This window comes from Oryctolagus cuniculus, chromosome 15 (assembly GCF_051225735.1).
Source record: "Oryctolagus cuniculus isolate XC-2025 breed Fujian yellow rabbit chromosome 15, ASM5122573v1, whole genome shotgun sequence".
Classification (NCBI taxonomy): Eukaryota; Metazoa; Chordata; class Mammalia; order Lagomorpha; family Leporidae; genus Oryctolagus; species Oryctolagus cuniculus.
The window spans coordinates 30,762,453-30,780,721 of NC_142881.1; the positions used below are offsets into that span (position 1 = coordinate 30,762,453).

General features: G+C 37.5%; 1 protein-coding gene across 6 annotated transcripts in view; it reads left to right on the forward strand.

Moving 5' to 3' along the window:
• Positions 1-18,269, forward strand: part of HPSE2 (heparanase 2 (inactive)) — a 716,512-nt gene that overhangs the window by 68,215 nt on the left and 630,028 nt on the right. For all 6 annotated transcript variants that reach the window (XM_002718623.6, XM_089314560.1, XM_089314564.1 and 3 more), the window contains one exon: positions 5,083-5,244. In XM_002718623.6, coding sequence (XP_002718669.1) covers positions 5,083-5,244 — 162 coding nt within the window. The remainder of the gene's footprint in view (positions 1-5,082; positions 5,245-18,269) is intronic.

Below are 18,269 nucleotides of genomic sequence, written 5' to 3' on the forward strand. Positions count from 1 at the left end.
CCATAATGTCCCTCCCACCCGCAACCCTCCCCTTTCCCACTCCCTCTCCCCTTCCATTCACATCAAGATTCATTTTTGATTCTCTTTATATACAGAAGATCAGTTTAGCATACATTAAGTAAAGATTTCAACAGTTTGCTCCCACACAGAAACATAAAGTGAAAAATACTGTTTGAGTACTAGTTATGGCATTAAATCACAATGTACAGCACACTAAGGACAGAGATCCTACATGAGGAGTAAGTGCACAGTGACTCCTGTTGTTGACTTAACAAATTGACACTCTTGTTTATGGCCTCAGTAATCACCCTAGGCTCTTGTCATGAGCTGCCAAGGCTATGGAAGCCCCCTGAGTTCACCGACTCTGATCATATTTAGATAAGGCCATGGTCAAAGTGGAAGTTCTCTCCTCCCTTCAGAGAAAGGTACCTCCTTCTTTGATGACCCGTTTCCACTGGGATCTCACTTGTGGAGATCTTTCATTTAGGTGTTTTTTTTTTTTTTTCCCAGAGTGTCTTGGCTTTCCATGCCTGAAATACTCTCATGGGCTTTTCAGCCAGATCCACATGCCTTTAGGGCTGATTCTGAGGCCAGAGTGCATAGCTAGATATTAAAAATTTATTTCTAAGAAATCTATGGATTAAAGAAGAAATAAAGGAATAAACTAAAAAATGTCTTGAATGAAAATGGAAACACAGCATACCAAAAACTGTGGGATACACCAAAAATAGTTCTAAGAGGTATGTTTATAACAATGAATCTACCTGCATCAGAAAAGCAACTCATTTTTGCACTTCAGGAACTAGAGAGAAAAAGAACAAATCAAACTCCAAATAGGTAGAAGGGAAGAAATAAAAATCTGAACACAAACAAGTGACACAGAGAATATAGAAACAATATAAAAAATGAATAGCTGGGGGCCAGCACTGTTGCATGGGGGTGAGGCTGCCACCTGCTGTGCCCACATCCCATGTGGGCACTGGTTCAGGTCCTGGCTGCTCCACTTCCAATCCAGCTCTCTGCTGTGGCCTGGGAAAGCAGTGGAAGATGGCCCAAGTCCTTGGGCCCCTGCACCAAAGGGGGAGACCAGGGAATTTCCTGGCTCCTGGCTTCAGATTGGTGCAGCTCTGGCTATCGTGGTCATCTGGGGAATGAACCAGTGCATGGAAGATCTCTCTCTCTCTCTTTCTCTGTTCCTCTCTGTAATTCTGCTTTTCAAATAAATAAATAAATAAGTAAATAAATCTTATAAAAATAAAATGAATAGATGGTTCTTTGAAAAGATCAACAAAATTGATACAAACTTAAGTATGCTAAGAAAAAGGGAGAAGTTTCAAATACACAGCATCAGAGGTGAAAAGGGAGACGGAGACATTATGATTGATACCACAGAATGCAAAGGGAGAGATTGCTATGAAGAATTATATGCCAACAAATTTGATAACCCAGAAGAAATGGTTAAATTACTGGACACTGACACCTTAGCAAGATTGACATATGAAGAAATGGAATATTTAACAGACCAATTGTCTGTCACAAGATTGAATAAGTAACGAAAAGTCTTCCTCAAAGAAATGTCCAGGACCAGATGACTTCACTATTGAATTCTACCAAGCACTTAAAGAACTAACACCAATCCTTCTTGAATTATTTCAAAAAATATAAGAGGGAATTCTTTCAAACTCATTCTCTGAGGCCAACCTTATTTTAGTACAAAATCAGACAAGGATACGATAGAAAAATAAAGCTACAGGCCAATATCCTTGATGAACATAGATGCTGAACTCCTCAACAAAAAAATTGAGAAAATTAAGTTCAAATGTACATTAAAAAGATCATTCATGGGCCGATGTGTTAAGATGCTGCCCGAGACACTGAATCCCACGTAGGAACACTGGTTTGAGTTCTGGCTGCTCTGCTTTCAGTCTAGCTCCCTGTTAATGCACCTTGGAAAGCGGCACCCATTTTGGGAGATCTGGGTGGAGTTCCTGGCTCCTGACTTTGGCCTGCCTCAACCCTAACCATCAGGGCCATTTGGAGAGTGAATCAATGGATGGACAACCTCTTTTTCTCTGTTTCTGCCTCTCTCTGTCAATCTGCCTTTCACATAAACAAAGCAAATCTTTGGAAAAAAAAAAAAAAAGGTTATTCACCATGACCAAGTAGATTTTATCTCAGGGATGCAAGGCTAATTCAGTGTATGCAAATCAATAAACATGACATAAGACATCAACAGAATGAAGGACAAAAGTCATATAATCATCTCAATAGATTTAGACAAGGCATTTGATAAAATGCCAACATCCTTTCATAATAAAAACTGAACAAAGTAGTTATGGAATTAAGATACCTCAACATAAAGCAGGCCATATAAAACAAACCATCAGTTAACATCATACTGACTGTGGAAGAGACAAAGGCTTTCTTTCTAAGATCTGAGGCAAGGCAAGGATATCCAGTTTTACCACTTTTATTTAACATAGTACTGAAAGTACAAGCTGGAGCAATTAGGCAAGAGAAATAAATAAAAGGAATTCAGATTGGAAAGTGGGAAATCAGATTATCACTGATTATAGATGACCTGATATCAGATTATCACTGATTATAGATGACCTGATATAAAATATAGAAAATCCCAGAGACTCCATCAAAAAGCTATTGGAGTTAACAAGTAAATTCAGATATGTTATATGATACAAAGTCAATGTGCAAAAGTCTGTACTGTTATTATACGCCAATAGCAAATTATTTGGAAACAAAATCAGGAAAGCAATACCATTTTCAACAGCTACAAAGAAAACCCTATACATAAATTTACTCAAAGAGGTGAAACAAAACAAAAATTATAAACTATTGGTGAAACAAATTGAAGAGAATGAAAAGAAATGGAAAGGCAGCCTATGTTCTTGGATTGGGAGCATCAATAGTATTAAAATATGCATACTACCCAAAGTGGTTTACAGATGCAATGGAGTCCTTTCCCAAATACCAGTGATATTTTTCACAGAACTAGAAAAGACACTATTAAAATTTGTGTGGAATCACAAAAGACACTGAATAGCTAAATCAATCTTGAGCAAAAAGCATAATGCTGGAGGTGTAACACTATTTGACTTTAAATAGATATTACAGGAGCTGGCACTGTGGCATAGCGAATAAAGCTGCCTCCTCGGCACCAGCATCCCATATGGACTCCATTAAAGAAAGAAATCTTGTCATTTACAAGAACGTGGGTGGAATGGGAGGTCATTATGTTAAGTAAATAAGATACACACAGAAAAATGGGTTTTGCATGATCTCACTCATATATGGAGTCCAGAAAAAGGTGATCTCACTGAAGTCAGAAGTATGGCGTTGGTTATCAGAATTTGAGGAGGGAAAGGATTGGAAGGGGTGATGAAACTAGAAGGAGTAGCAAGAGAGTAGAGGTTTCGAGATCATCCGAAGTATTAGCTTCCCAGTTCAGCAGGTCAGGCAAACCCAAGGTACAAGGATTTTAAATGTTCACTATCCAGTTCCACGAATATTTTAAATTGTTTACGTTCATATCTAAGTCTTCTGGCTTTGAGTCTGTATTATTTCTATTCTGTCTGGTAAGGAATACAAGAAAAGCACACATTTTCACAGAGTCTTAAAATCCTTGAGTTAAAAATGACCTAAAAGAATAATAATATCCTATAATAACTTTCTGATACTATTATAGTAATATGATGTTATTATTAACAACCACAAAACAGCCAGCACTTCCTGAGTGTTTGATATGCCCCTGTCACTATAGCAATTCATTGCAAATAATCTATTTGTATTTTCATTTTTAAAAATTAGGAATGGCATTGAGAGATTTAGTGATTAGTCTAACAGCTATTAGATAATATATAGTAAAGCTAGGTTCTAAACTTGTGTCTATTTGAGTTGAAAACCTATGTCTTTAACCATGCTGTTGTATTGCCTCAAACAATACTGATGAAAATATATTTACATGTACATAGCACGTTTTAATGACTATAGTATTGCTAACCCAGTCCTATTTGAATATTTCTTGGACTGGAAGAGCGTTCTCAATCCTTCAGTAGCCCTTTTCCTTATATGATAGTATCTATTATTACAAAGTTTTTTGATGTGAAATTTAACACTGTGTTTGTCTTTTGGTGAGTCCCATATTTGGCTTACTGGATTTACACAGAATAAGTCAATCATCTCTGTGTGAAACAGGTCAACTAGTTTTTTCTTTGCTAAACTCAATATTCTCATTTTTTTCATATTTTTTTGAAAAATCAAAATTATACCACAAGAAATACACTATTAAGAAAAATAATAATAGACATACATTGTTGAACACATTATTTGGCATACATAGTGTGAAGTCCTTTATGTATCTCTAACCACAGATGAAGAAATTGAGGCTTAGTTAGACGGTTTCATCTTCTATTTCCATGCAACTAATAAGTGACTACCAGGCCAGAATTTGAACTGAAGTCTGCTTGATTCCATACTCTTCTTTATGTTGTACTTGGTTGGCATGAAATGTGATATAGATTTCCCAGAAGTACATGAACAATAGTATGAAACACCCTGAACAGGTAACCTCTTGAATGGCAGCCATAACTTGAACTGAGTGGCTTGACTGGGAGTTGAGAAGATAGGCTCACTATTCAGAATATACATGCTGGAGCTACCACCTGGTCCTACTGCATGTGGTGGGAGAAATAACCTTCATAGCCAGAAGTATTCAAAATTGTATAATTTTTTCCCCATGGATGATGACAAAGATAGAAAAGAAGAGTTAAAGGAATTCCCCAAAGGTAAATAAATCCCGGAGGATACCTGAAAAGGAGAAGAGAGGAGTGAGAATCTTAAATCTTAAACAAAGAAGTATCTAAAGAATCTGGAAATTTCCAGAACTTGTGAGATGTCATAGAGTTGGGAGACTCTAGGTTTTTCTGCTTCTTTTCGTCGGATGAAAATGATGGTAGTTTATAAATGCTGTCATTTTGGGTAAAATAAGACTTTGATGTGTGTATGATTTTTTGTTTTGTTTTAGTTTTAGATTTTGCTGCCTGCCTTCTTTCTTTCTTTTTGTAGACATCGTTCGAAGTGATGTTGCCTTGGATAAACAGAAAGGTTGCAAGATTGCCCAGCACCCTGATGTTATGCTGGAGCTCCAGAGAGAGAAGGCAGCTCAGATGCACTTGGTTCTTCTAAAGGAACAATTCTCCAATACTTACAGTAATCTCATATTAACAGGTAAGGCTGTTGGAGTCAGCTAAAATTTTAGAGCATGTGTTAGCCTCCATCAGTTGGCAACTTGATGCTTAGGGGGCACTGGAGTGGGATCTAGATGAGCCCATATCTGTCTGTCTCCACCCACTTTCCCTTTTCGAATTGTGATGACTCTTGGTCTTTCCATAACAAATATTTCTTGTAGCTTGCAAGATGTATTTTGGCTTGAAGTTATGGGCAGTCCAGCATGGGTTTTCTCAAAAGACAGAACCAATGAAACCCTAATGAAGTCTTGTAAAAATATGACTTTCTAGATGTGTGCCAGTAGATTTAAGAGAATTACTAAATTTGGTGTCTTTTAAAAAGCAGCTATTTTCCTCTTTCTGTGCATGCCCTTTCTATGAACCCAGTGAATATAAAGATGAAATGTAAAAGAGATAATGAACCTTAGGCAGAGCTGCTGAGAATGTTCTATTCCTGATGGAGTTTGAAAATATCTGGGGAATTTGATTTCTTTGTGAGAGCAAAGAGGCTTTGAGACTGAGCAATACTCCCTTACATCTTTGATTCTAGGAGGAAAGTGTATATATATGTCATAGCTGCAAGGAGAAACAACTTTTTGCAGGGCTGTCTGCAAACTTGGCTGGTAAAGAGCATGTGAGTTGCCTGCCTTTGTCAAGCTTTGGAAAAGACTATAATAGCATACTCTAATGTGAGAATCATTAAGAATTTTGTATGAATTAAGAAGAGCAGTCTCAGTTACTTCTATTGTGTTGAGAGAATGCAAGATAGACCTGCTGTCTTATATTGATTCAGATGAGCTTTAATGTCAAAAGTGTATCTTTCCTCTTCTTTATGTGTATTAAAAAATGGAATGTCTGGTAAGCGATGAACATCTCACACTTATTTTTGTAAACTCTAAGTTGGGAGAATTTTAACTTTTTTATAGGCTTCCTGGCATTTCACCAGGAATTTTTGAGTGGCAACCAAATTGTTTTGATTTTGAAAAAGTATAAGACTCTTCCAATTTTTCATCTTGTACCAAATAGAAAACCCAACAGCATGAGATGAAAGCCAGATTTAAAAGTGACTTTGGAGAGCAGAAAAGAGGATTATGGATTTCATAAGTATAGGCCCTGTGTTTTGCTCTTTGATAGGTCATTAATGAGGGAAGCTTAAAGGTGATTTGTAGTCAATGCATGTATTTCCCTAAATTGGTTAACTGGGTTAAATTTAGATGTTTGAGGAGAGCATAGCTTTTGCTCCAAGTTTCTTTGGTCTACCTGAAATATGCACATATATGTATATTTAGTATTTTCCAAATGGGTGATCAGAAATAAAATACTTTAATTTAATCCTATTCTGATATTTGTAGGCAAAATTGGAGGGGTCAGACCCTGTGTTCTTTAATGTGGTGTAGAAAGGACTTAAGGTAATTCTAACCCTAAACTGTGGATCCAGAATATGGCTTGAAGGCTTATTATCTTTGAAAACACAAGTGTTCTATTGAGTTCAATGGAATTTTTTCTAATTCTCAGTAACATAATCCCTTTGGATGTTTATTCACAGTTCAAACTGTTGGAATCAACATTGTCAACTTTTACCCTGACAACTTGCTTACTTTCCACTAAACAAACCTACCCTACAGAAGAGCCTTTTTTCCTGCTCTCACTTTTCCCAAGCTTCAAAGAGTCCTAAGGCATTTTCCACATTTTTCACACAAATGCTTGTGCAGAGGTGGTACCTTAAGGCAGACAGAGCATTCAGTGTGCCCCAGTTTGTTTACATGAAAGTTCGAAAGGTTTTGGTTCCAGGTGTAGGGAAGAGATGGAGTCCTTTCAGTTTAGCACCAGCGGTAAAACTATTTTAATGTCCTTTAACTAAGTCTTTGATTTTCCACAGTGTGGTTTTCTAATTGTTATGAAGTTTAATCCTTGATTTCTTATATAAATCTTGAGAACATGGTCTCCAGACAGCTAAACATAATATTTAAACATAACTAAACTAACTTTTGTAAATATTTCCTTTTTCAGTGATGAATGTATATTGGTAAGGAGGGTGAGGTTGAAGGGGCAGAGACCTCTCAAATGAAGTGACTTTCTTTACCAACACATTCAAAACACCTCTAGAATTTCTGCTTGGTGATATCTACTTATTTTGTGTAACTCTGGCATACTGTTTGAAATATCTACAATGAAAATATTTATGTGAGAATATGATGAGGAAACTGGGCTTCTAAAATCTCAGACAGAGATCACCTTTTCACACCCTGCCCCTGCCACCATTTATTTACAGAATTTCTTGTGTATGGGTATCAATACATAATAATTATTTCCTGGTCAGTTAGTGGTAAATTATTCATTTTAAAAATGATAGAATTAGGATCCCAGTGTAGTGAAAAAATTTAATGGAAGGGATCAAAGTGTCAGATGACTAAAAGCATGTTAGCAATGATAGTTGTCCACTTCACAAGCAAGTCTCATTCTTAGGTATTCCACCGTGACTGTTAGTGGTTGAGGTGAGAAGCACACCTTCATATTCCACATTTAAGCTAATGATCCCTTTTAAGCAGCAACCCCTCAGATAATAGCTAATGATAGTCTAATTTTGAAGGTCTAGTAACCTTTAATAAGGAAATTACTCTAGTGATAGCCCAGTTAATAAGAACTAATACAAACTAATAAAATTTAATGACTTCATCTTGTTGAACTATTCCTCATTAAATTGGATTTTTAGATAAGTGGATTGTTTTCATATATTTATGCATGCTTTTCAACATCCCTTAATGTTTTCTTGTGATTATTTTATGGTATTAGAAATAACATTTTCCTCACCCAGCCTAGAAGGTTTTTGAAGTAAACTGTAAGGTTATGGGAAGGTATGGAAAAATTCTAGTAGGGCATCAGTGATGGAACTATTTCAAATAGTGTGAATCACGTGCTGTACTTTTTACACCAATTTACATGACACACTGTCCTGCAGTTTTTTGAGTCTGAGAGTGTTGTCACTGTGCATGTCACTCAGAGATTGACAATGAGAGGAAGAATTGGGTAGGAGGCTTTAAGAAAGAATAGGAATCAGTTGTCTTAAATTTCTTTGTGTGTTCATATATTCTGAATATAATAATGTTCTATAAATTTATTGAATTGTTCTGCCATGTACATATGAATGGAAAACTACTTGTTAAGGGATAATATTGACATTTATTAATTCAGTTTTACAGGTTCAGTTTCAGTTATTTGTTGCCACTTATCTTGTTCCCTCCCTGTTTTTGAGATGTAAATTGAACTTTTATAGTAGATCTCTTTACTATAATCAAATGAAAAATGTGAAAGTTAAATCAACCTTAAGAAGAAATAAATTTTCTAGAATTTTATTTAGAACATAAACTCCTGGAGGGAAAGGGATATCATATTTGTGCAGCATTATTTGTGCTGTGAAATCATCTCGTTGAGCCTCTGGTCAGCTTGAAACCCTACTATTTACAAATGGGTGGTAGGATTCAATACACTTTTTAAGTACAGAACATTACTTTAGAATTGAGTTATTTCTCTGTATACCTTTCTTGACATCCCAATGAATCAAAGAAGCAGTCTGTTATTTTACAATTGTGCCATTAATTTGGTGAAAATCTAAAATAATTAACTGATAACACCTGTTAATTTTAATTATGTTTCAAAATTAATTTTATTACTGGTATGAATAAACGATTTTCATTCTCAAACCGGCTTCTGTAGTTACACAGTTGAGTGAGTCCACTTACTATTATTTTTGAGATCCTGGGAGGTCCTCCTGTCTCCCTGTTTGACTTACTCCCCTTCTTTAGCTTCTGTACTTAAGTGAACCTATCATAAGCTTATATGCACAGACTGTATTCTTTTATATTCCATATTTTCTTCTGCTCTACCCAGGATACTTGGATCAGCTTCATGTCTCCCATTTGCCATTTTCTTTCTTAAGTCATTAATATCTTTAAAATAGCATTAAAACTTTTTTATTCAGTATTGCTATGTTTTACATTGGTGTCTGAGTATGAGGAGACATCTGCTTTGTCAATTGCTGCTTTTTAGGGGGAGAAAAGTACATTTATCTATTGGTGTGTGAACCCAGGTGGGTGTGATTGGCCACACAAACGAACCAAACCCCTGGCATTTACTTTTGGTTTCATCAAAGTAAGATAATGTTTGAAAATTATGTGAAAAATAACTAGTAAGTAGCATCTTGGCCTATTTGTGTGTCTATTTACATCTTATACAGTGATGTGCATTATATCATCATAGAAATATTTTCTAGAGGGCTAGAATAGTGTCACATTCATATGTATGTGTATATATACACACACACTAAACAGATTTCAGGTTTTCTGGTGAACTTTTTTTTTATCGATTGATTTTTAAGTCAGAATCACACACACACACACACAGAGAGAGAGAGAGGAAGAGAGAGAGATCTCCCATCTGTTGTTCATTCCCCTAAATGGCTGCAGTGGCTGGGGCTGGGCCAGGCCAAAGCCAGGAGCCAGGAGCTTCATCCAGGTCTTCCACATGGAAGTAAGGGCCTAAGCACGCAGGCCATCTTCTGCTGCTTTCCTAGGCCATCAGCAGGGAGCTGGATCAGAAGTGGAGCAGCTGGGACTTGAATCAGTGCCCATGTAGGAAGCCAAGGCTGCAGACAGAGGCTTAACTCGCTATGCCACAAACCAGACCCCTGGAGAAACTTCTTATTATGAAAAATTTATAGACTAGTGCCTCTGTATTAGTTTGGGTTCTCCATAGAGAAATTGGCTCACATGAGTTGGAGCCTAAGAACCTGGGATGCTGGCTCAGTTCAAATCTGAAAGCCTCAGAATCAGGGACACTGCTTGTGTAGTTCTCAAATTTGAAGGCAGAGGCTTAACTTAATATGCCTATGATGCCAGCCCCTGCCTTTTTTGTTTTATCTAGGTCCACAGCAAATTAAACGGTGACTTCCCACATTGACATCAGATCTTCTGTTATGGTTTGGATAATAGTTTGGATGTCTCTCAAATGATATCTCTCAAATGCTCTGTACAGGGGGACTTTATTCCCAAATTCTTGCATTAATGGTTGATGGATTAAAGGTGGAGACTTGATCCAATTATAATGTCTGAAGATGGGCACTTGGGAAGTTGCTAGGGTGAGGCCTTCTGATCAAATGAGAATGGCATTGTAAAAAGAGACACCTGGTCATGAGAAGGAGCATGCTCCTATCTCTATGTTTCTTAGCTTGCCATGTGATGGCTCCTCTATCAAATTCTGACCTTACTAGATGCCTAAACCAAAAGGACTGCCTAGTGTTGGACTGCGAACCTCCAAAATGATAAACCAAAATAAGCCTTTCTTCCTTAGAAGCTCCTCTCAGGTATTTTAGTTAAAATAATGGAAAGCTGACTAATGTACCTTCCCCTCAGTCCACTGACTCACAACCCAATGTTATCTTGAAACCCTGTCAAAGACATACTCAGAAATGCTTTCCCAGTTCTCTAGATATTCCTTAATCCAGTCAAGTTGATGTCTGAAACATACTGTTCAGTGAAAGGTGTATTTTAGAAGTAACTGACAAATGAAATCTCTATTATGACCAATTTCTTATAACTACATGAAATAGTAAGCATCATGACTTATGCAAGCACATATGTGAGCTTTTTAAAGTATTGTGTACAGGCCGGCGCCGCGGCTCACTAGGCTAATCCTCTGCCTTGCGCTGGCACACCGGGTTCTAGTCCCGGTTGGGGTGCCGGATTCTGTCCCGGTTGCCCCTCTTCCAGGCCAGCTCTCTGCTGTGGCCAGGGAGTACAGTGGAGGATAGCCCAAGTCCTTGGGCCCTGCACCCCATGGGAGACCAGGAGAAGTACCTGGCTCCTGCCATTGGATCAGCGCGGTGCGCTGGCCGCAGCGGCCATTGGAGGGTGAACCAACGGCAAAGGAAGACCTTTCTCTCTGTCTCTCTCTCTCTCACTGTCCACTCTGCCTGTCAAAAAAAAAAAGTATTGTGTACATATTTTCAGCCTTGTTAACATGATTGTGGTTCTGAATTTTAGCATTTTGAATCCAAATGAGTTCATTTTGAAGTCTGGTTAAACATAAGTGAATTTTCAGGGTCTTTATAAAAAACAGTGACTCTCAGGTTTGAGGTTTGGGTCAGTAAACCTTTGTTTACTAAGGATCAGAAGAAAGAGCTTATTTGTAAAATGAAGGTTTTATAGCTGCTCATTTGGTGCTTTTTTTGGGGGGGTAGAATGGATAGTCAAAATAACTTGATTAAACTTCCAACAGCAAAATTGTTGCTGCCACTGCCTGTATTGTACTATGTAAACTCTTGGGGTACTCTGTCATCGACTTCCCTAATGTTGTTTTTAGGCCAGTTGTCCCCTGCGACTAGGCCAGGTTACAGGAGGTTGAGCAGGTTGTTCAGGTTGTTGATCTTGACTTATCAACTCTGGGCCAATCATCATGATCTGAATACTTTTGGACCTAATACTTTAATCCCATCCTTATCTTGATAATTTGGATCCTCACCTCTTAAAACTGTAAGCTGTTAGAGAAAGAAAAACTGGAAGGAATTCTATTGTCTAAATTCTCCTCTGATAAACATTTAATTAAACAGAGAATTGTGGGCATGTGACTGATTTCATAAGGCAGATACTTTTCCTGCTTCCTTTTTCTGTTACAGGAAAAAAAAATCCACCCAAATACTGAGTTTATCTGAGAAAGTGACGTCTTCTTAGGAATTAACTTTTCTCCCTAGTTGTAGAAGTAATTTGTGCTTGTTGAAAAAAACTTGGAAATTTTCTTAACATAAAGATAATAGACATAGTCAACCCTCTGTGTGGATTCCACATGAACTGTGAATTAAAAATATTTGAATAAAGACATCGCATCTGTTTTGAGTATGTATGAACTTCTTTTCCTTGTCATTATTCCCTGAGCAATATAGTATAACAACTGTTCACATAGCATTTTATTTTATTAGGTATTATAAATAATCTAAAGATTTAAAGTTTTACCATGGGTTATTTTATTATTATAAATTTTATTATCATACATTATTATGATTTAAATTATGTGGGAGAGTTTGTGTAAGTTATATGAAATAGTATGCCACTTTGTTTGAGATGCTTGAGTTACCATAGGTTCTCTTGGAACTGATCTTTCACGGATTATATTCTCATATGTATTCGAAATGTTATGTTGTAGAAATAGCCCTTTGTCTACTTTTCCAATTAAAATTCTATATTGGATACTCTTCATTTTGTTTTAAAATTATTTGAAAATTCTTCTGAACACCATAAAACTATTTCTTATTATGCTATATGTATCTTAAAATAATACTGATATTTAGCAATGTTTGCTTTATTTAGTATTTTAAAGCACATAAATCCACTGTGTAAAGTTGAAAAGTATAAATCATCCAAAATCTTATTTCTTAGAGATGACAATTGTTATAGTTTAACCTATATATATATATCTAAAGTGTATATATTTAAACTATATAGGTATATAGTTAAACCATAAGTACAGTTTCAAAGTTGAAATTATTCTACATGGATGGTTTTTGACAATTTAAAAAATAATTTTAAAAATTGTTTACTATCACATACAGAATGTTAAACATTTGTTTTACTTTATATCAGTTGTTTTAAAGTTATGAAAGTATTGAATATTTGCCATAATTAAACAGCTAGAGATAATTAAGGAAATAGATAAATTCTTTTTCTTTTTTTTCAACTTTTATTTAATAAATATAAATTTCCAAAGTACAACTTTTGTATTATAGCAGCCTTTTCCCCCATAACCTCCCTCCACTTGCAACCATCCCATCTCCCACTCCCTCTCCCATCCCATTCACATCAAGACTCATTTTCAATTTTCTTTATACACAGATCAATTTAGTATATACTAAGTAAAGATTTCAACAGTTTGCACCCCCACAGAAACACAAAGTATAAAGTACTGTTTAAATACTAGTTATACTGTTAATTCATATAGTACAGCACATTAAAGACAGAGATCCTACATGGGGAGTAAGTGCACAGTGACTCCTGTTGTTAACAATTGACACTCTTATTTATGATGTCAGTAATCACCTAGGCTCTTGTCATGAGCTGCCAAGGCTATGGAAGCCTCTTGAGTTCACCAACTCTGATCTTATTTAGCTAAGGCCATAGTCAAAGTGGAAGTTCTCTCCTTCCTTCAGAGAAAGGTACCTCCTTCTTTGATGGCCCCGTTCTTTCCACTGGGATCTCACTCGCAGAGATCTTCCGTTTAGGTCATTTTTTTTTTTTTGCCAGAATGTCTTAGCTTTCCATGCCTGTGAAACTCTCATGGGCTTTTTAGCCAGATCCGAATGCCTTAAGGGCTGATTCTGAGGCCAGAGTGCTGTTTAGGACATCCGCCATTCTATGAGTCTGCTGTGTATCTCGCTTCCCATGTTGGATCATTCTCTCCTTTTTAATTCTATCAGTATTAGCAGACACTAGTCTTGTTTATGTGATCCCTTTGACTCTTAATCCTATCATTATGATCAATTGTGAACAGAAATTGATCACTTGGACTAGTGAGATGGCATTGGTACATGCCACCTTGATGGGATTGAATTGGAATCCCCTGGCATGTGTCTAACTCTACTGTTAGGGGTAAGTCCGATTGAGCATGTGCCGAACTGTACATTTCCTCCCTCTCTTATTCCCACTCTTATATTTAACAAAGATCACTTTTCAGTTAAATTTAAACACCTAAGAATAATTGTGTGTTAATTAAAGAGTTCAACCAATGGTATTAAGTAGAACAAAAAAATACTAAAAGGAATAAAGTAGTAAGTTGTTCCTCAACAGTCAGAACAAGGGCTGTTCAAGTCACTGTTTCTCACAGTGTCCATTTCACTTCAACAGGTTTCCTTTTCGGTTCTCAGTTAGTTGTCACCAATCAGGGAGAACATATGATATTTGTCCCTTTGGGACTGGCTTATTTCATTCAGCATGATGTTTTCCAGATTCCTCCATTTTGTTGCAAATGACCAGATTTCATTTTTTTTTTTACTGCTGTATAGTATTCTAAAGAGTACATATCCCATAATTTCTTTATCCAGTCTTCTGTTGATGGGCATTTAGGCCTCCCTTGTGAAGGTATCTGGTTCTGGGGTTTTCTTTGTTAGAAGGCTGGTTGTTTTGTTTTGTTTTTGAGGTTTTATTTATGTATTTGAAAGAGTTTTGAATAGAGAAGGAGAGACAGGTATCTTCCATCTTTGGTCCACTTCCCAGATGGCCACAATGGCCAGAGCTGAGCCAAGCCAAACCGAAGCCAGGAGCCAGGAGCTTCATCCAGGACTCTCAAGGGGTGACAAGGACCCAACCTTGAGGCCATCCTCTGCTGCCTTTCCCAGTCCATTAGCAGGGAGCTGGATCAGAAGCAGAGCAGGTGGGACATGAACCAGTGCCTACATAGGATGATGGCATCGCAGGCAGCAACTTAATCTTCTAAGCCACAGTGCCAACCCCTGGGAGGCCTTGATTACTAATTTAGTCTCAGCCTTGGTTATTGGTCTGTTTGGAATTTCTATGTTTTTGTGCCTAAATTTTGATTTATAATCCTTGTCTATATTACTACTTAGCAGTGGTGTTTCAACTTTTTACTTGTTGAACTCTATTTACAGAGCATTAAACTGTGATATAAATGAAATTATCAATTATCACAAATAAATTATAAATTATGCCAAAAATTAAAAAGAAAGAGTATTCCAAGAGGCATAACGAAAGTACATACTGCTTTAGGTTAAGGGGAAATAGTAGTAGAAAGTAGAGGAAGTGAATTCCCAGGGGAGAGTAGGAGCGATCTGCAGTGGAAATTCTACAGAAAGAAGAGGGACACCATGGATGAGCTTCTTAAGGTGAAGACACATAGCAATGAGCATAGACACAACACACAACTCTGTAACTGCGTGGTAGGGTGCAGGGTTTAACTGGGTCTCTGGGCAATCACTGTGTGCTGTGGCAAATGCTCAGTGATTGATTGCCCGGTGTGGGTCATTGTAGCAGAATCTGGGTTCACACAAAGATGATACAGATCATTGTATAGTTCATGTTGCAGCACGAGTAAGTGTTGCACCCACTGTGGGCTAACCCAGGGCATTGATCACCTTGGAAAGCAATAGGAGAACGTGTGGTTATGACAACAGAGGTGACCATGCCCTCTTCCCTGATGACAATAGAGATCATCTACCATGCCCAACTAGGGTGTCACCATATATACTTGCCCCACCTTGGAGCACTAATCAGCACTCCCTAGACACACACAGCACATGCCTTTGGGTATTCACTGAAAGAGCAGACACTTCACCAAGCCACAGAGACATATTTCAAAGATAAAATCAGAAGAGAAAAACCAACAAGTATTTCCACAAATGCCTAAATATAAACACAGAAAATCAAGAACACAATAAGGAAGACAACGTGCTCCCACATAGGAACAAGACAATACCTCAAATATTAGTGTGAAGAAGAGATCGATGAAATTCCTGAAAAAGAATTCAAAAGATTAATCATAGGATTACTAAGAAGTAATGATGTCCGGCGACGCGGCTCAATAGGCTAATCCTCCACCTAGCGGCGCCGGCACATTGGGTTCTAGTCCTGGTCGGGGCACCGAATTCTTTCCTGGTTGCCCCTCTTCCAGGCCAGCTCTCGGCTGTGGCCCGGGAAGGCAGTGGAGGATGGCCCAAGTGCTTGTTCCCTGCACCCCATGGGAGACCAGGAGAAGCACCTGGCTCCTGCCTTCAGATCAGTGTGGTGCGCCGGCTGCAGTACACCAGCCATGGCGGCCATTGGAGGGTGAACCAATGGCAAAGGAAGATCTTTCTCTCTCTCTCTCTCTCACTATCCACTCTGCCTGTCAAAAAAAAAAAAAAAAAGAAGTAATGAGAAGTAAATTCATGAGTTAAAGAAATCCGTGATGTGGAAGAACAGTTCTCCCAGGAGATTGATATTTTGAGAGAAATCAAACTGAAATATTAGAAATGAAGAATTCAGCATGTCAAATAAAAAATACAATGGAAAACCTTACCAACAGACTTGGTAAGGTGGAAGAAAGAATGTCTGAGATAGAAGACAAATTTTTGGAGATCTCTAAGACCAAAAAAAATTAGAAAAATTACATTTTTATAGCACATAAAACATTTTTATGAGATTTATGGGACACTATCAAACAACCCAATATATGGGTCTTAAGAGTTCCTGAAGGTGTGGAAAGAGAATGGATTAGAAGGCTTATTCATAACTGCAAAACTACTACTCAAACAGTACTTTATACTTTGTGTATCTGTGTGGGTGCAAACTGTTGAAATCTTTACTTAGTATATACTAAATTGATCTTCTGTATATAAAGAAAATTGAAAATGAGACTTGATGTGAATGGGATGGGAGAGGGAGTGGGAGATGGGATGGTTGCAAGTGGAGGAGGTTATGGGGGGAAAAGCCGCTATAATCCAAAAGTTGTACTTTGGAAATTTATATTTATTAAATAAAAGTTAAAAAAACCTACACACACACAAATGATACTGATTTTCAAGACAAAAAAAAGAAGGCTTATTCAGGGGACAGTGCTGTGCCGTAGCGGGTTAAGCCACCGTTTGCAATTCCAGCATCCCGTATGGGCACCAGTTTGAGTCCTGGCTGCTTTGATGCCTATCCAGCTCTCTGCTGTTGCATGGGAAAGCAGTAGAAGATGGGCCCCTTGGGCCCCTGTACCCACATGGGGGACCCGGAAGAAGCTCCTGGCTTCTAGCTTCGGATCGGTGCAGCTCTGGCCATTGCGGCCAATTGGGGGTGAACCAGCAGATGGAAGACCTGTCTCTGTCTGCCTCCCCTCTCTCTGTGTAACTCTGACCTTCAAATAAATAAATAAATACATCTTTTTTTTTTAAAAAAAAGAAGGCTTATTCAGTGAAATAATTACAAAATCTTCTCTAATTTGTAGAAAAAAAAGACGTCCAAGTTGACAAGGCATATAGAACTCCTAATATGCATGACTTTAAGATATCTTTGCCATGACACATTGTAGTCAAACTTTCAACAATGAAACAAAAGATTCAAAAGAAAAGGGAAATGCCAAATTACTTTCAGAACATCTCCAGTTAGACTCACAGCTGATATCTCATCAGAAACCATAGAGGCTAGGAGAGAATGAAGAGACATAGTCCAAGTATTAAAAAAGTTATTAACCTAGAAAACCTTACCATGCATTACTCTCATTTATATATGAAGGTGAGATAAAGACCTTCCATAAGAACAGAGCTTGAAATAATTTGTTGGCACTCTTGCAGACCTACAAATGATGCTTAAGGATGTGCTACACACAGAAACAAAGATATTCATCATTATGAAATGATGTGAAGGCAGAAGAACACCCATTTCCCAGTAAAAGCACAAAGGGAATCCAAAGCAAACAATGGGAATATATATGGAAAAATGGTAGGGCCAGATCAGTACTTATCAGTAGTAACCTTGAATGTAAATGGCCTAAATTCTCCAATGAAAAGATACAGACTGGCTTAGTGGATTAAAAAACAAGACCCATCTGTTTGCTTTTGACAAGATACACACCTCCAACAAAGATACATGCAGACTGAAAGGGAAAGGATTGAAAAGATATTTCATGCCAACAGAAACCAAAAAAGTGTTGATGTACCCATCCTATTATCAGACAAAAGAGACTATAACACAAAAATTGTTAAAAGAGACAAAGAGGGGGTACCTAACAAGTAATGATTAAGGGATCAATTCAACAGAAAGATATGACATTAATGAATGTATATGCACCCAATTCTAAGGCACATGGCTATTTAAAACAAATGTAATGGATCTAAAGGGAGACATAGACTTCAATACAATAGTAATGTGGACTTCAACAGCCCACTTTCATCAATGGACAGATCAACTAACAAAAACCACAAACAACAGAGCTAATCAACACTATCCACTAATCAGTGGACCCAACCGATATCTATAGAACCTTTCATCCCATAGTTGCAGAATA